General features: G+C 43.9%; 1 protein-coding gene across 2 annotated transcripts in view; it reads right to left on the reverse strand.

Moving 5' to 3' along the window:
- Positions 1–6,373: 6,373 nt before the first annotated feature.
- The window catches only part of AGXT2 (alanine--glyoxylate aminotransferase 2), a gene marked incomplete at its 5' end in the record, with an annotated part of 44,125 nt that continues 31,201 nt past the window's right edge, over positions 6,374–19,297 (reverse strand). For both annotated transcript variants that reach the window (XM_079918017.1, XM_079918016.1), the window contains 5 exons: positions 6,374–6,607; positions 10,364–10,462; positions 14,660–14,809; positions 16,181–16,272; positions 17,918–18,050. In XM_079918017.1, coding sequence (XP_079774143.1) covers positions 6,500–6,607; positions 10,364–10,462; positions 14,660–14,809; positions 16,181–16,272; positions 17,918–18,050 — 582 coding nt within the window. In that variant the 3' untranslated portion in view covers positions 6,374–6,499. The remainder of the gene's footprint in view (positions 6,608–10,363; positions 10,463–14,659; positions 14,810–16,180; positions 16,273–17,917; positions 18,051–19,297) is intronic.

The raw sequence follows: 19,297 nt of genomic DNA on the forward strand, positions 1-19,297 counted from the left end.
TAGCTATTTCCTTACGCATATTAGGAAGGTTTTCAAGTATAATCTCTTCAAATATTTTCTCAGTCCCTTTCTTTTTCTCTTCTTCTTCTGAGACCCCTATAATTTGAATGTTGGTGTGTTTAATGTTGTCCCAGAGGTTTCTGAGATTGTCCTCAATTCTTTTCATTCTTTTTTTCTTTATTCTGCTCTGCAGTAGTTATTTCCACTAGTTTATCTTCCAGGTCACTTATCCGTTTTTCTGCCTCAGTTATTCTGCTATTGATTCCTTCAAGAGAATTTTTAATTTCATTTATAGTGTTGTTCATCATTGTTTGTTTGCTCTTTAGTTCTTCTAAGTCCATGTTAAACGTTTCTTGTATTTTCTCCATTCTATTTCCAAGATTTTAGATCATCTTTACTATCATTACTTTGAATTGTTTTTCAGGTAGACTGCCTATTTCCTCTTCATATGTTTGGTCTGGTGGGTTTTCACCTTGGTCCTTCATCTGCTGTGTGTTTCTCTTTCTTCTCATTTTGCTTAACTTACTGTGTTTGGGGTGTCCGTTTCGCAGGCTGCAGGTTTGTAGTTCCCGTTGTTTTGGGTGTCTGCCCCCAGTGGCTAAGGTTGGTTCAGTGGGTTGTGTAGGCTTCCTGGTGGGGACTGGTGACTGTATTCTGGTGGATGAGGCTGGATCTTGTCTTTCTGGTGGGCAGGACCATGTCTGGTGGTATGTTTTAGGGTGTCTGTGAACTTAATATGATTTTAGGCAGCCTCTCTGCTAATGGGTGGGTCTGTGTTCCTGTCTTGGTAGTTGTTTGGCATGAGGTGTCCAGCACTGTAGCTTGCTGGTCGTTGAGTGGAGCTGGATCTTAGTGTTGAGATGGAGATCTCTGGGAGAGCTTTTGCCGTTTGATGTTACATGGGGCTGGGAGGTGTTTGGTGGACCAATGTCCTGAAGTCAGCTCTCCCACCTCAGAATCTCAGGCCTGACACCCGGCCAGAGCACCAAGACCCTGTCAACCACCCGGCTGCAAACATAGAGTCCTTTCCAATCTCAGCTCCCAAATGGCTAACTGTTTATTTCAGATGGGTAATTGCTGCCTTAAGCTGTTGGTGGCACTGTACCATCTACGTGTAAAATGCATACAGCACCATCAGGAGTTAGTCTTTGCCTTTCAGTGAGGGACACTGTGTTAGGCCTGATGTATATGAGGATGGAGAAGACAAGGTCACCTTGCCAGGAGTTTAGAGTTTGGTTAGGAGATAAGATGTATCCACAGGAATCAACATTATCCCAAGATGGTGAGAGCCAAGTGCAAATAAGGAAGTTCTTAGTTCAAAAGGAAAGTGACACTAAGGAAAGAGTTAATATTAATTGAGCAGCTGTCAGTGTATTTGCTTATTTAAATCCTCCCAAGGGATCCATGGGATTATATTATCCTCTTTTTTGGACCCAAGGAAGCTTCAGCTCAAGGAGGTTAATTTGCCCAAAACAAACCAGGTGGAGAGCTTGTGCAGGCTCCCTCTGTGGCATGTTGTGTTTTCATTAGTTGCTGTCTGCAATGACCCTCTCCCCCCAGCCAGTTCTTGATTAAATTGTGTTTTTGATGTCTCTCTATGTTCTCCATCCTGGATTACTAGCACTGCTGGTTCTGCCAACACTCCTTACGTCTGTCACCAGTCAGACCAAGCTGACCTACCTTTATCTGAACTAAACCTAAAGGTATTGACATAATTGAGCCTTTGGTTCTGTGTCTTCACTCTTGCTAAGTTAGGTGGCCCTTTTGTTTTTGTTGAGATACTTTGTGGTGTTTTGTTCTAGTTTTCCTGGTTTTTTTTTTTTTAAATGAAAATAATCTACCTTTTTTAAAAAAAATTAATTAATTAATTTTTGGCTGTGTTGGGTCTTCATTTCTGTGCGAGGGCTTTCTCTAGTTGTGGCAAGCGGGGGCCACTCTTCATGGCGGTGCGTGGGCCTCTCACTATCTCGGCCTCTCTCGTTGCGGAGCACAGGCTCCAGACGCGCAGGCTCAGCAGTTGTGGCTCACGGGCCTAGTTGCTCCGCGGCATGTGGGATCTTCCCAGACCAGGGCTCGAACCCGTGTCCCCTGCATTAGCAGGCAGATTCTCAACCACTGCGCCACCAGGGAAGCCCTAGTTTTCCTGTTTCTAATGGGCAAAGCTGCACCATTTTTACTGTTTGTGCCTCAGCTGGAAATGAGGCTTCAGCTTTAATTAACCCGAGCAATCTGCGGCAGTGACCAGAGTCTTCAAACCTACCTTTGAAACTTGACTGTGATGCTCTGGAACTAAGTGATGATGAAGTGGACAATGTTGTTGAGATTTAGGTGGGATTTAAAGGTGGAAGAAGGATCAAGTCCTCCCACAGTTTAGAGATACCTTTTGAGGTTACTTTGAATTACTGGAAAGTTAAAAACGACACTGATGTAAAAGATGGAGCTTTAAAACACAAATAAGAGCGTAGTTTATTACTGTATTACCAGTTTATCAGTGTTATTTTACATCTCTTTATAATTATTATTATTAATGGTATAATCAAAGTTTGATGTTTTTTTTTTAATTACTCCCTCCTGAGTGCATTGTCATGTCAAGGGTTTTTAAACAGTTGCTAACATTTTAATATTATATTCTCATCACATGATTAACTGTCAATGTGTTCCTTGTGTGGAAAAAGTTTACATGAGCTGAGTGTTCATTATCTTCACTTCAGGCAGTTTCAACAAGAAAGGAAATAAAAAAGAGCTCGGCAAGCATGTGGGCTTCTTGTCTTATGTAAGCTGGCTTACATCCCACCTCCTGTGGGTAGAGCAGAAAATGGAAGGGCAAGAAATGGTGGTGCTAAACTCCTACCCATGGTTCCAGATGGAAAGAAGTAGGGATCCATCATGTTTATAAACTAGTGAAAGAAATGAATACATGCTCCAAGGCCACAATGTTTGCCCTTTCTGCTCCATAGCTCCGATGGCTTACACATTTTAAATCCCCAAATGCTCTTCAAGAAAGAGGAGCAGTTTATCCTGGTCAAAGCACTTAGATAGAGTTATACAAACTTCATAGTCAAGAAATGAGACCTAGGACCTGGCTACATTTCAGAATTCCATTGCTGGCTTTTACTCTACAAAGATTCCAGGAGGTGGGAGACTAACAGGGTGTACTCCTAGATGTATACAAGATCCTGTAGGACTCAGGAAGCCACAAGGAATATGTCCTATGAATTTATCTGAACAATTAAATCCCTCAGCATCCTTCCTCCAGGAGAGGGTGTCCTGGCAGGGATCTTGGCCTAAGCATGAAACCTTTTTTTTTTATTTTAAATTTATATTTTGTTGTTTTCGCTTCATATTTTATTAAATTTCTAAACGGTTATTATAAACATTATTTTCAATGTTTCCCCCTTTTTCTTTTTTCAAATTTATTTATTTGGTTACACTGAGTCTTAGTTGCAGCAGGCATACTCCTTAGTTGTGGCACATGTGCTCCTTAGTTGTGGCCAGCGGGCTCCTTAGTTATGGTATGTGAACTCTTAGTTGCAGCATGCATGTGGGATCTAGTTCCCTGATCAGGGATCAAACCTGGGCCCCCTGCACTGGGAGTGTGGAGTCTTAGGCACTGAGCCACCAGGGAAATCCCTCCCCCTTTTTCTTTATCTTGAAAGGAAAGAAATACTGAGAATGGGAAGGCCTTGAAGAATAACAAAGAAGTGTTGCCTTTCTTGTCCAATCTCCCTGATCCCATAATTTTCATTCACAAAGAAGAGCAGAAGAACGTACCAGGTTGAGTGAATTATAGGAGCTAAGAACTAATGTACATGACATGAAAGGAACAAAGGGAGTAAAACATGAAAACTTGGTCTGGGGACAAGTTGTGAAGGGTCTTGAATGCCATAATAGTTGGAATTTGGACTTTGTTCCATGAGTAATAGGGAGCCCTCAAAGCCTTCAAAAGATGAGAGATGGGATCATACTTATCCTTTAATTAACTGGCTTTGGAATCAGTGTAGAGAATGGATTGGGAAGGCATCCAGAATACCAGTTAGGAGGTGGTTGAAATAGTTCAGGAAAGAAGATGATGGCACAAATTAAGGCAGTTTTGGTATAAATGAGCCATACTGGAAAAATTATGTTGGAGAAAGTATTTATGAGACTTAGTCATATGAGAGGCAAAAAGATAACTTGGAGAAAAATAATGCCCTAAATGATGAGCCTGAGACAAAAGGCTCATTAATCAAGAAGGAATTCATCGTAGGAGAGAAATTTAGTGTGTTTTGTGTTAGAAATGTTGAATTTGAAGTGTCCTTGTGACATCCAAATGAAGGTGTCCAGACAGTTAGAACCTTGGAGTTGGGGTTCAGCAAAAACGTTGAGACTGAAGATGAATATTTGCAAGTCCTCGGTATAGTCCAGATAGGGGAAATCTCCTAAGTGGATGAGGTTGCCCACAGGGAGAGGGTCTAGCATGGAGGAAGAGATGGCCCAGGACAGAACCCTGTCGTGGAGGAGTTGCCAGGGGAGACTAAGAAGGTACCATCTGAGATAAAAAGACCACATTGCAGAAGCCGAGGGAATCAACTCAAGAAGGAGCAGTTGTTGAGAAAGCACATTCAAAGGAAGCGTTAAGTTTTGGCCGTAAGGAAGTCACTGGTGGCCTTTTGAGAAGGCACTTGTCAAGGAACGAGAGGCCAGAATGGGGTCTTAGTTGTTGAGGCACGAACGGGAAGCAAGGAAGCATACAGGAGCACAAAGGCTGCTCTTGGGAGACTCTGTAGTGAAGGAAAGAAGGGAAATGTGGCTTGAAAGGAAAGAATTGCTATTTGCATAGTTCTCTAGTTTTTAAGCACTTTTCCATCTGTTAGACTACTTGATTCCCAGTACAATTCAGGAGGAAGGAAGGGCAAGTACTGATCTGCCTAGGAACAAGATGAGGTTAAAAAGAGATTACAAGTCTTGCCCAAGGTCATCTGTAGCAAATAAATGGGAGAGCTGGATTTAGAATTCAGGTTATTTGGCTTGTAATACAATCATCTTTCCACTGCGCCCAAACAGAGCATCTCTAAAGTGTTTGCTCTATTTGGATATTGGATACTAGAGGGCATTAAACTCCTTCTTACAGGGGTTTTGATCTTATCTGGGGGGTAATGGGGGGCCACCGGAAGGTTTTGTGCAAGAGAAGGACATGTTTAAGTCAATGCCCGAGGGAGACAAATCTGGCAGTGAGGTGTAGGTTATCTTAGCGGAACAGACACCTCAGGGGTAAATCATTAGGACGTGGCTTCAAACTGGGACACAGCTTAAATAAACATCAAATTACAGTGCTGAGAAAGTTACTTCCCATTCAGTTCTGTGGATCTTCTGTTTGTGTTAAGGAGAGGGACTCAGCTTGCCAGTATCTTTTTACACCCCTCAAACACTCTGTAAGCTCTTTTTTTCCCCCTAAATTCCTTTTTGAACAAAGAGAGAACAAGCCTCAGGCTGAGAACAACTTCAAGAAACTGTATTTTGCTAGACCTGAATTACATCGTTTTGTGTTCACTCTATTTTATGAGCACTTTCCAGTTGTGACAAGTAGTACTGATTTCTCATCTATTATAATGATAGAAACATTACTCTCAAATACATCTAAGTAAAAAAAGTCAGATTAAGGAAAAATATTAAGTCAATTTTAAGACAAATAGTGCATACATATGGGAAAGAAGCACTATGAATGTGCATTCTAATGACTATAAAGTTGGGGAACTTCTGGTCTTGGAGACTATTATAATAGGAGTAACGAGAATTTAGTCCAGGGTGAGATGATGACAGTGGAAACAAAGGAGGCTCTGATAGACATTTTAGGGGAGTTAGAGGAGAGGACAGTTATCTACGTGGGGTATTTTCTGCATAATTTCCCAGGATGCTTATGGCTGCAATAAGAGAAAACTTAAATGAAAAAGGCTTGTGCGATGCATTGAACTTATTTTCTAACAAGAAGCCCCAAGGTAAGGGGGCTCCAGGATTGGTTAAATCAGTGGCCCTTTGACATCACTAAGGACTCAGCTTCGCTCCACCTTCCAACCTCAGCAAATAAGCTCGTCCTCAGGGCCGCAAAGTGGCTGATGGTGGTTGGAGCAGTCCTATCCTGACATCTGATGCTTCAATGCAAGACAAACACATCTCTTCTGGAGACGAAGAGCAGAGGATGAAGAAATCTTTTCCCGAAGGCACCTCCACCAAAAGATTTTCCTGCAGGAATCATGTCACATATCAGGTGTAAACATTCACCGCAAAGGAGAATAAAATTAGCATAACTAATCTAGACTAATTAGGATTTATTCTCTGAGCTAGGGATACAGACCCTTTCCTGAGGGATGGCTTTCTCAAGGTAACAGGGGCTCCATTAACAAATATGGCCGGTAGGCAGTCAACCATTTACAACTTATACCAGTGGTTCTGAAATTTCTCAAATTAACCCTTGAACATAAAGTGGGAAGTTCTTGAGGCTTGTGGTTCTTTTTTCAAAAAATTATTTGTCTCGGCTCTCCACGTGTTGGATTAAGGCAGAACGGAATACTTCCACTGCAAAATCAACTTCTGGTTTCGTGATGCACATCGAGGGTGCGATGCGGAATGTCTGAGCAGATAAAGGAAAATAGAGCAACGGATCATCATAGAATCAACTACGACTTCAAGGAAATGCATTAGATTAAGAATTGAACACCTTGTTTTCATGACATTCCTTATGTTTCCCTCAAGGGTTCGTCTCCTCCCTCCCCAGTGCTGTATCCAGGCCATTCATCCTCTAGTCTCAAAAATTCTGGTACCATCCGCTCGGCCCCTTTTCCTTTTTGTCACCTGCTGACCTCCTGGTCCTTCCACCACCTCCACTGAGGTCTTAGGCCTCTATCTACCCTCCATTTCTGCCATCACCGAGGTTGCCTTCTGTGGCCCTGTGTGCAGCCCGACCAACTAGCGTCTCAGTTTCTTGATCACCACGACGCCAGGAACCTTCATCTGCATCCACTCACACCCCAGGCCAGCACCCCGGGCCTCCTCCTCACTAGGGATTCTTCAATTTCTGATTCCCAGTGCATCTGCCCTTCCCATGAAAACTTCAGTCTCCTCCTCCCTCCATGAGCTTCAGGTCCGTCACCCCACTCAGATCTCGTCCTCCTGTTCCTACCCAGCTTGGAGCACAGGCTTGAGGACATGAACCCCTCTCTCACCTGCCCCCTCACTCTGCTTGCCTTCCTACCCTTCCTCTGCTGCACACACACAGCAAAGTCCCAGGTCCCATCAAAGCTCTAATAGAACTGTTTTGCTCCAACATAGAGAGCTGAGAAGTGGGAAAGAAAATCACACCGCTGGTGGACAGACACCACAAGGAAGGCAGGGTCCTACTTCTGCTGGTGTCCTAAATGTTCAGGTCCTCTCGCCTTTGCCATTCTAATTTCCATTCCTCTCACTTTCCTCACTCAGTTCCTACACCCCTCACTCTGTTTCATAGACAGTCTTGCCTCATGCTCCTCAGACACTGTCAAGCAAGACCTTTCTATAAACTTGCTTGCTCCCACGTGCATTCTTATATCCTAGGCTGAAGGTTCAAGGAACAAACCATCTACGATTCGACTCCAAATTTTCCACCTGTGCCTTTGGCCCTTGCTTCTCCCATCACCTTCCCTCCAGGAAACATCCCTGCATTCTCTTGCATCTTCACCTTCTCCTCAACTTCCCCTCAGCCTATAAACAAGCAGGCTTTGGGCTTCCCTGGTGGTGCAGTGGTTGAGAGTCCGCCTGCCGATGCAGGGGACACGGATTCGTGCCCCGGTCCAGGAAGATCCCACATGCCGCGGAGCGGCTGGACCTGTGAGCCATGGCCGCTGAGCCTGTGCGTCCGGAGGCTGTGCTCCGCAACGGGAGAGGCCACAGCAGTGAGAGGCCCGCGTACCGCAAAAACAACAACAACAACAACAACAAAAACCAAGCAGGCTTACAGCTCTCATAATCTAAATCCAAACCACACATAAAACCACAGATAAAAATGTGTTGACCCTCCTGGTCTCTTCCAGCTACCATACAAATACTATCCTTCCTTTCATCAAACTTATAAAAATAAAAGGACTGGTTGATGCTATTGGCCATTATTTTCCACTCTGCCTTCCCTCTATTCACATCTCAACTCATTGCAGCCTGGTTTTTGTCCCATCAACCTTCTGACCCCACCCTGGGGAATCCGACGGGCACGTTCCAGCCCTCATCCTTTCTGGCCTTCTCTTCTGCATGTGGAACTTCTGTTGCTCCCCCTTCCAGAACCTCCCCACTCTGGCTCCCATGACTCCACACCCTCCTAGCTCTCCTCACAGCTCTCCACCCATTTTGTGTCTCCATCTGGGTACCTCTTATTCCACCTGCCCTTTAAAAGTTGACGTGACCCAGGTGTCTATCCTCATCCCTCTGCATTTCGCATCTAGACTCCCTTCCCAGAAGCTTTCCTCCTCTCCCCACTTCTATGCTGATGACCCCCAAATCGTGATCCTCACCTCGATTCTTTCCTCTGAGCTACAGACTTGTCTATAGATAGAAGGAGAGCAAGTTCAAAGCAGCACTCATCCCTTTATACCCAAGTCCTGGGCATTTCACTGCCACATTGCTCTCTGGATGTCTCCTCTATCCCTACGGCTGCTGGTCAAGTTCAGACAGCATCATTAGCCTCCACCTGGACTCCCGGCCTCCAGTCTCGTCCCCTCGGGTTTACTCTCCTCCGAGGACAGATTCAGAAATCAGACTGCCTGAATTTGGATCCTGGTTCTGCCACTTACTAACTGTGTGACTTGGGCAATTTACCTAGCCTCTCTGTGCCTCTTTTTCTTCATCTGTAAAATAAGGATAAGAGTACTTATTTCACAGGCGTGTTGAGAGCATTAAATGAGTCAACATATGAAAAGCATTTAGAACCGTGTATACTATCCCTTCGTATGGTTATCGGCAAGCTCACTAGATTGTATTATCATTTTCTGTTTAAGTCTTTCTCCTCTGCCAGTCCCATGGAGGGAGGGACAGATCTTATTTCTCACTGTAGCTCTAGCATCCAGCCAAGCAGTGGCTGCCTAGGACTCAAGTGTGTGCCGGACAACTAAGCACTAACTAAGCAAGTAAACAATGAATCGTTTCTGTCTTGAGAAGTAGCCCGTCTTAGGATTTTGAATCATTAACTTACTCTGTCTGATTCATATAGAAAAATATCTGGGACCAGGCCTAGAAAAAACTCAGCATTTCCCAGCAAAAGCGCTCATTCTGGTTTTGTTTGCTATGGTTTGGTTTGGGCTGGAAGAGCTTTCAGTCTGTTTGTTCACAGGCTGAGGGGAAGTTGAAATAAACTGCAGAAACAAGAGAACATCTGTTTCCCTAAGTGGAGGGTCAAGAGCACGGAGAGACATCTCATTCTCTAACCTTTAGGAAAGGAGGTGGGAAAAGGCTTGGGGGACAGATGAGCTTCTATAGAGATCTTGCCTAATAGCTCCCATTTTCTCTGTGAAGCACCAGGCGAGGGTGTTCGCTGAAATCAAGTGAGAGGCAGCAGTGAAGCAGGGAAACTAGGAAGAATGACGCATGTTTAAAACGGGAGAGAAGGATGCCGAAGGCCAAGAGCAAAGTAGGGGATGAGTAGGAGTGACCCTACATCTTAAATCTCGGCCCCGGAGCGAATCCCTGGAGAGGGTCCTGCTGGTGTGACGGATGGAGGAGCAGATCACTTTACAGTAGCAGCCCATGCCCGCGGCAGGGCCACACCAGGGTCCCGACCGTGGGGCTTGTACTTGGCTTTCCCAGGAAGGGGGCGGGGAGAGCTTGTTCTCTGCCTCTGCCAGCCTGAGGGTGAAGGGCACTGGGAGTGGCTGATTTTGAGTTCTGCATTAGGGACCTGGCCAGGCTGCCAGCACCATGACGTTGCTCCTGGCCACAGCGGCCACTAAGGCTTAGCAGGCTTGCGGGTCACAGAGTCAGAGCCCAGGGCTGAGTTAAAAAAGACTAGGACTGAGCTTTCAGAGGTTAGAACTAATTCACACGGGAGACAAACTGGGTACGCGTGACTGTTACGACACTATTATGACCTGCCTGTAAGTCCTCTGCTTTGTCTGTGCAGCTTTTTTGCCTCCTTAGACTGTCCTCTGTGTATATTCCCTGCCGAGCCGCGGTAACCAAACCATTTCACACAGCGCCCTCTAGTGGCCCGAGGGCTTCACTGTCCCTTTCTTTTGAAAACGTGTGAGCACTAAGCCTAGAGGAAGCGGAACTGGGTCCGCTAGCATAAGGGTGAAGAAAAGGGGCCAGAACTGGGACCTCAGGGAGATGCCTACCTAAAGTGATAGGTAAAGGCCAGCCTTCTTGTTACCTGAGAAAAAGTGCCACCCCTGCCAATCAGAAGCCCCATGCGTTTGCAGTCCTGGTGGATTTGATTTACTTCTTCACGGGGAAGAGGCTGGCGGCTCGTCTACAAATACATTTAAAAAATATTTGGCATTTGAATGATTCAAGACATTATTTCTAAGAGGAATAAAAAGCAACTCAAGCAATCAATGCTCTTCTCTCCCTCTCAACCTCTCTCCCCCAGTAATTGAATAAAGCTATTCATTGCTGAATTGGATTTCTTTCTGTGGGGGGTGTTATTGAAAATATTTGCTTTTATCCCAGTTCATCCCAAATTCCCAAAGACAAGATGAAGCTGAATATAGACCATCAGTGAATCTTGGCTCTGCAGTTGGTTACCCTGGGAGCTTGGTTCTTTTTTTGTTTGTTTGTTTGTTTGTTTTGCTGTACGCGGGCCTCTCACTGTTGTGGCCTCTCCCGTTGCGGAGCACAGGCTCCGGACATGCAGGCCCAGCGGCCATGGCTCACGGGCCCAGCCGCTCCGCGGCATGGGGGATCTTCCTGGACCGGGGCACGAACCCGTATCCCCTGCATCGGCAGACAGACTCTCAACCACTGTGCCACCAGGGAAGCCCGGGAGCTTGGTTCTTTAATAGCCGTATTTGGAGTTTGCTTTATTTATGTGGAAATTGTCCTCAGCTCTTCACTTTGTTTTGTCCATGTAAAAAATTCATTTCAAAGTCCAGGAAATGGCTGTGAAGTTGCACAAGGGCATGAACGGTCCAAGCTTTCTCTGGGCCATAGTATGGCCTGGGCAACTGGGGTGGGTCTGTTTGTCCTCATCTTCCCTGCTTGTGGAATTTGCTCTTTCTCACCCAAGACTTAATCCTCCAGGGTCAGGAAAGGTAAGCTCTCTGGAGCCTAGAGGATGTTTCAGGTCACTTGGCATCTGAAGGTTGTCCCTTCCTGTGGGCCCAGGTATTCCAGTACCCTTTTGATGACACTGGGCTGGGGACTTCTGAGTCTGTGAGCACAAATGCTCCAACTTAGTCAAGTCCATTGTGAAGCTTTAAGATAAAGAAAATACTATTCAAACTTTCCCGCTACTAGATAATGGAGGACCAGGATGGGGAAAAGAACAGCATTTCCTCATTGATCCTAAAATGTCATCCTGCTTGCCCCTAATGTTCTCATGAGGAAAGACTAAAACACGACAATATAATTTAAGGCTAAACTGTGAAAGCTGGAAAGAAGTCAAACATGGTTTGGGGGACGAGAGGTCAGAGGTCAGAAAGGGTTCCTCAGGGGCAGTTGGGTTGACGGGCCTTGGTGGCTATCAAGGATCTGGAGAGGTGGACTTTGTTTGGCTTTAGCCTGGTCTGGGCCAGCACGCTCCCTGCTCCTTTGTGCATTCTATTACCCCCTGGGCTCAACTGCTATGACTAATTGAACATCTTGTAGGCATTCCGAAGAGAAAAGCACGGTCAGAAAAGCTAATGAGGCAAAGCCACAGGACAGCCTGCCCGGGCCCTGTGCTCGGGTCTAAGTCCCAATCACTCCATAATCAAATGGGCGCGTTAGTAACTAACCTCTTCTCAGGGATGTAATGTAGCTTTGTGGTTATTTATTTATTTATTTTTTGCCGTTTTTGCGGGATAAGTCTTCATTTAAACAATTATAAAAGTAATGCAGGGTTATTGGGAAAAAGTCCTGAAAGCGATATGCAAATGCACTAAGTAAAAATGAAACGTTTCCCCTTCTCCAATCCTACTCCTAGGGATACCACCTGTTGGTAATTAGTGGGAACTAGACACTTTTTCTATGCATATACATACATTTAAATGCATATTTTAAAAAATGTCATACTTTATAATGTTCTGCAATTTGCTTTGAACAATTTACAATGTATCCCGAACATCTTTCCATGTCAGTGTATTTGGACCTAGTCTTCTTTTTTTAAAAAATTTTATTTAGTTATTTTATTTCTTTTTGGCTGTGTCGGGTCTTAGTTGCAGCACTCAGGATCTTTCGTTAAGTCTCCCGGGCTCTTCCTTGTGGTGCACGACTTCTCTCTAGTTGTGGCTTGGGGGTTTTCTCTCTGTAGTTGTGGCGCGCAGGCTCCAGAGTGCGTGTGCTCTGTAGTTTGCGGCACGCAGGCTCTCTAGTTGAGACGTGTGAGCTCGGTAGTTGTGGTGCATGGGCTTAGCTGCCCTGCAGCATGTGGGATCTTAGTTCCCTGACCAGGGATCAAACCTGTGTCCTCTGCATTGTAAAGTGGATTCTTTACCATTGGATCACCAGGGAAGTCCCCGGACCTAGTCTTCTTAAAGATTACCTAGTATTTTGTTGTTTGTTGGTAGAGCAATTTGTTTAATCTCTTATTTTTGGACATTTATGTTATTTTCAATTTTTGTTTATGATCATAAGAATGCTGCAAACATCCCCACTCATTTATATCTTTACACACTTCTGTGAATATTTCTTTAGGACACATCACTCTAAGTGGAATGGCTAGGTCAAAATGTATACATGTAAAATTTTGATAGATACAGACAAATTTCTGTCCAAAGGGCTGTATCCAATTCACATCCTTACTAACTGCTCATGGGAGTTTTGATTCTGGGTTATACTGTATAGCATTAAAGCCAAGTTCTGAGCTGTTTTAATTACATGAATGTGGTCTGAAGTGTTGCAGGGGCCGGAAATCAATCAACAAACACGGATAAAGCACTCACCGTCTGTGTATTTCCTGGCCTCAAAAGTGTACAGTTTATTTAGGAAAAGAAGGTATTTATACGTGAAAACCGAGTCAACAAATACATGATTTGAAAGAGCCTTTCAAAGGAGCTCTTTAGACAGTGAGTGTGAGAGATTTTAATTTTTTCCGTAATACAGTTTGCACATCTTTCCATGTCACATGTATTTCTGTGCCATGTAGTATGGACGTACCATCCTTTAGCTTGCTCTGTATCAATGGGATTCTGATGTTTTATCATGACAACCCAAGTTCTGAAGAGCATCTCTGTTCACACATCTTGGAGTGCACAGAAGTTGGCTTCGGATTAGTGGGAAAGGGACGAACGCCCCCTCTTTCACTGGGCTTTCCTTGGTGGAGTCTGGGCTTTGAGGCATCTAGGCATCCTCGAGGGACCTCTTGTGGGGGGGAACTGGAATGGACTCTTCTGAGCCTTAAAACAGCCCTTGATGGAGCCCCAAGCTGAAGGTATGTTACGGCCTGCGAGCCAGAGGGCCTAGTCTCATGTTACTCTTATTTTCCTGCTGTCTTCCCTTAGCTTTCAAATCTGGTTCAAACGTTCCTGCTTTTCACTGGCTCTGCTGTGTGGTACTAATGGGAGAGTGTTATATCCATGGTCTAGTCTGAATATTGAGAGAACTGAACACAGTCCTTCTAGACTAGGATGGTGTGATGAGAGCCAACAGCAAGAAGTCACCCACGGATAAGAATTAGGGTGAAGGGGCTGGTCTGACTATTGATTCCTGTGCCAAGATTCCCCTGCTGTCACTCCCCCCAGAGGATCTAGATTTTGCGTTTATGGAGGATTGGGACAGTTTCCTACTGACATGGACCCTAGGGGCAGCAGTAACAACAGAGGGAAAGATTTGAGAAACATGGCAAAGAAAGAATCAATAAAACTTGACGTTAGAACTAAGGAGAGGGAAGGGGTCACAGATTATCTTGTGGTTTTGAGGCTAGGGAATTGGGAGAACAGTGGAGGGTGAAAAACAGACACAGTGACCTTGTGAAGAATCACTGGCTTAAGGGCAATGCTAAGTTCAATTGTCATATCGAGTTTGAGGTCACCTTGCAGTAGGTCATCAGAAAGTCACATTCCGCCCTTGTTACTTGGGAGATAGAAGTCCATTCACAAACAAACAAACAAACATATACAAAACCCTATAAATCTTTAACATCCTCGCCCCAAACCAACACCACAACTTTCTCCTGGCCCTTCCCCCTTACTTCCGCTAGCTCTCTGTCCCCCTGCCCCTCCCCCAATAATTTCCTCCCTTCCTTATATTTCTAATTCAAAATATTCATTACCATTGCTCTTTGCCTAGTCTGGCAAGAATAACATCAACTCCCCTTTGCAAATGCTCTTTTGCATCTAGGACTCTCGATGACCAGCTAGCCTGTCCTTCATACTCAACACTCCCGACTCATCTCTAATGAGCTTTGCTCAGTCTTGCTGTCCTTGTGTGCTCTCTTCCTGAGAATGAATGAGCTTGTAGCTGAGGCTTCCTACTTTAACTCTTGCCGCCCCCTGAGAAGCTGCAGAGAGAACAGCAGATCACAACCTACCTTATCCTTCACCATCTCTATTCCTATCATGAGGCCTTTGCCTCGGACGTCTCCAACGATTTCAAATTCATCCCTCAGCTTAGCAAACTTCAGTAACATATAGGTGCCAACTTCCTGGCTGTTTTCTTGTAGATTTTCTTCTTTAATTACCTGTTGAGAGAAATCCCCAAATGACCTTGCATTAAAAAAGTTTTAACGGACTGAGAAACATGGAGAAATAAATGTATGTGAACCTCTTTACAAAAACTTGACCAGACAAATGGAACCCAAAGTCTAGTATGGCCATAACTTGTCCTACAAAAAGATCTGCTGTAGGGAGAAAAAAAATTCTTGGTAGAGGGGATGCTTCCCCCCTACTCTCCTCATCTTCAGGGGTGGGTAAAAATTTAGGAAAAAATAAAAGAGACGTCTCAGTGTTGAGCTCTTTGTGGGCCCAGAGTCAGGGCACCTGAGATATATATTCAGTAAAAGGATTTTCACCTACTTCCACCCACAGCAGAGACCTGTGATTCCTGACCAAACACAAGCAGTATACTACACTTATAACCAGCTGATAATAACTGCATGACTCCAGGCAGAACCTGGTGTTTTTAAGACCTACTTGTTCACCTAAATCCTCTCTATCTGCTAAATTGGTTGAGGCGACACAGGACTTAAAAAATGTAAGCTGGCAATGTCTACAGAATGAAATAAATGACACATCCTACTTACACTTTCTCATTTTGAGATTTAATCATATTTGAAGATACTTTTTAATTTGCAAGGGCAGCTTTTACTTACTTATTTTTATTGAAAAATGTTTTAAATTTAATTTTTTTGAATAAGTGAATCACGTGCCTCGTTCAAACATCAGAAAGTACAGAAGCGTAGAGTAGAATGAGCCTCACTGATCCCTGTTCCCCAGCCACCAAGTTTCCTTCTCCGCAAAAAACCATTGTTATTAATTTCTTGGACATTCTTCCAGAAATACGTTACACTTTTAAGCAAACGCCATTATGCATATAAGCAAGGGCATTTAAAAAAATCTTTTCAACAGATGAGACCTCAGGCAAAATCAATGGCCTGGAGCTGAACCACAGCTGAATCACCTTGTTGGAATTGCATAGAACTCACTTGCTCTTTCCTCTTTTAATTTATGACAGTACAACAAAAATAAGGAAGCATATACAAGACAGGACCAAAATTAAACTGAAATCAAGGATAGCCATTGGTAAATATCCATAAAATACCGCTCAAATGACAAATTTCAGTGCTACCAGCTAGCTAGGGAAATTCTTATATTTCCCATGTATGTGAGGTTTATTACATATTATTTCATATCCAGTACTTGAAGCACACACAGTAGATCTTAAAAAGGGGGAGGGGGCAGAATAATAACTGGAAATCTAACTTAAATTCATGGACTAGGAATTAACTCTTCACTTTAATCATGAAATGTGATAGAGTTCTAATAATGTGTGTGTAGTTTTGAGGTAGTCGTTTGGTGAAATGAGTGATGTTGATGCGATTGCTGGAAAGTACCTCAAGCACTGATGATCCAATGGCGCAGGCCATGGGGTTCCCTCCGAAGGTATTGAAGTGAAGCAGGCGTTTAGCCAAAGACTTGGCAATCTCTGGAGGGGGTGGAGAATAAAAGTGGATAAAGGGTGACACATTCCTATCTATAATCGCCCATCATGCATCTGGATTATATTTACCTTCATGTTGTATATGTACGTGTAATATATTTCATGGCGTCCAATTCATTCTTCACTCACCAGATAGTGGATGTTATGGTTGGAATTGTGTCTCTTCCTTTCCCACCCCAATTCATACATTGAAGCCCTAAACCGCAATGTGACTGTAATTGAAGGTAGGGCCTTTAAGGAGGTAATTAAGGTCATAAGGGTGGGGCCCTAATCCAATAGGATTGGTATTCTCCTAAGAAGAGACATCAGAGCCCTTTCTAGCTGTGGAAAAGGACATGTGAGGACACAGCAAGAAGGTGTTCATCTGCAAGAGAGATCTCACCCAAAACCAACTCTGCTCATACCTTGATCTTGGATTTCAGCCTCTAGACCTGTGAGAGGATAAGCCAAAGCTGACTAATATGGTGGATAAGGAAAAATTGCTTATTTATTCAATGAGAAGTTTAATAATAAAAATCTTTAATGTGTTGTATGAATTGAAAAGTACTTTAAAACTTGATTTATGGGAACTTACATGGAACCTTCATTAGCTAAGCCTTTTTTCTATATTCCACTCTTGGGACTAAGAAGGAAATATTTTTTTAAAAATCTCATATCAAGGATTTCATAATATAATTTCAAGATTGTTTCAGGGTTAGTATATATTCAGTTCATTATACTTCACATTCTACATCCACATTTTAGTAAAGTTTTTCATTCAATAAAAACACTGAGGGATTCCCTGGTGGCACAGTGGTTGAGAGTCCGCCTGCCGATGCAGGGGACATGGGTTTGTGCCCCGGTCCGGGAAGATCCCACATACCGCGGAGCGGCTGGGCCCATGAGCCATGGCCGCTGAGGCTGCGCGTCCGGAGCCTGTGCTCCGCAACGGGAGAGGCCACAACAGTGAGAGGCCTGCGTACCGAAAAAAAAAAAAAAAACAAAACACTGAACTCTTACAAGGCACTTAATTATACTTTGGAGCCTCTCAAGTATGCTTACTATTGGTTGGAAAAACAAATGAAATAATTTTAAGATTTTCAACACTAAATGGTTCATAAAATTCTTTTCTGTAAAACCTCACTAAAATGGGAAATACAGCTAATTCTAATGTTCATTTTATAGAATGTTAGAGCAAAGTGAGATTGTATTGTCTTTAGCTGTTTTGCTGATGATCAACAGAGAAAACTATCACCTGGACCTTGAGTCTATAGCTTATTGGTGTGGCAAGACTAGGTCAGGGTGTCCTTCAAGAATATGATTCCCTTGGAAACTTCAGCACTGGCTTCAGGTTGTTTAGCAAGGATCTCTTGTGTTGGTTTTGTTTTTGTGGCACGTTTGCCTAGACGTTGTCAGTAGAGTAGAACCCTGCATTTCATTGTGGGTCTGGGAGAATTAGTCTTCTCTACAGCAAGAGCAAAAAGGGCTGGTTTTCTTCCATCTCTTCTACCATCTGGCAGACAGTTTCCCTTTTTCATTGCTTGGGAATCCCATCACTGTCTCTAGCCCACACAAGTTCCAATACACATGTTTTCTGCCATTGCTGATGCAGGAGACCCAGAAGCAGACAAAAACTGCCTGTAGTTCCTACCTGGAGTTGTCACAACTGCTGCCATGGGAAAGCCATTCCCAATCCCTTTAGCCATGGTGACAATATCTGGCAGGACACCGTGCGTTTGGAAGCCCCAGAAGTGAGAACCCAACCTTCCAAATCCTGTCTGCACCTGTGAAAACAAGTCCCAAATCATTGGAAAGCTTTCAAAGAAATGTTGGTTTTTTCTTGACTCTCTGGTCTCTTCTCTTTCCTCCTCTTCCATCTCCTCCTTCCTAACATCATCATCATCATCAGTCATCATCATCACCATCCTCATACTATTATGGAGAAAGCACTTATTCTGCACCTGACCTTTTATTTTTATTTTTTTAACATCTTTATTGGGGTATAATTGCTTTACAATGGTGTGTTAGTTTCTGCTTTATAACAAAGTGAATCAGTTATACATATACATATGTTCCCATATCTCTTCCCTCTTGCGTCTCCCTCCCTCCCACCCTCCCTATCCCACCCCTCCAGGCTGCACCTGACCTTTTAGGCACCAAAAGCTGGTTACTAGCATTGTGTGGTTCTAGACATGGTTTTTAACTCCTCTGAATCCATGTTAACTCTGTTGAGTGGAAACAATAGCAATACATCACAGGGCTGCTGTGAGGGTCATATACATAATGCATGTGAAAAAGGTGATTGTGATTAGCAATCCTTGATAAGGATCTCCTATGTGTAAGGCTGTGTCTGCCCCAGGCTGGATGAAGCAGGAGTTACAGTAAGCAAATTGGTGCTGGGGTGCCCACTACCCAGCCCAGACAGGCTGGTTGTCCTTTTCCCTGTGATTTCTTTTTCCTCCTGGGAATTAGTCATGAGGAGAACCCAGCTGAGTCAGTTAAGTCAGGATGGAGCTAAGTTGAACTTAGTCGTTTTGTGCATGCTGTTTCCTCTTTCTAGAAAGCCCTCTCCCCGCTTCTTCATCTCACTAACTCCTCTTCTCTTTCAAGACACAGTTTCATCATTATTCGGCATAGGAAGATTCTCCTGAGCTGCACTAGGGCCCCCACTCAAGGCACCTAAGCTGCCGTCAGAACTTCTCACCTTGGACTACTATCACCAGCATACATGTATCTTATTTTTCTCTTTATCCACAATACCTAGCAGAGTGCCTGATAAAAGTAGACACTTAGTGTTTGTAGAATGGATAAAAAAGTGGCGGAAGTGCCTAAGTGAATAAAGCCACACAAACATTTCTATGCAAATTTTCGCCAGAGCCTTTTTGGTGAAGGTTCCTTGATCTCCTTCTGGTTCTCAGTCTCCTGGGCTGTCTGTCTATCTCTCTCTCTACACATACACACATTGCAGGTCTGGGGTAGAGGTGTGGGCACTTGAAGCTGATTCTGAAATGCACTTGAAAGAGCAAGGGTC

This window comes from Stenella coeruleoalba (genome assembly GCF_951394435.1).
Source record: "Stenella coeruleoalba genome assembly, chromosome: 3".
Lineage (NCBI taxonomy): Eukaryota > Metazoa > Chordata > Mammalia > Artiodactyla > Delphinidae > Stenella > Stenella coeruleoalba.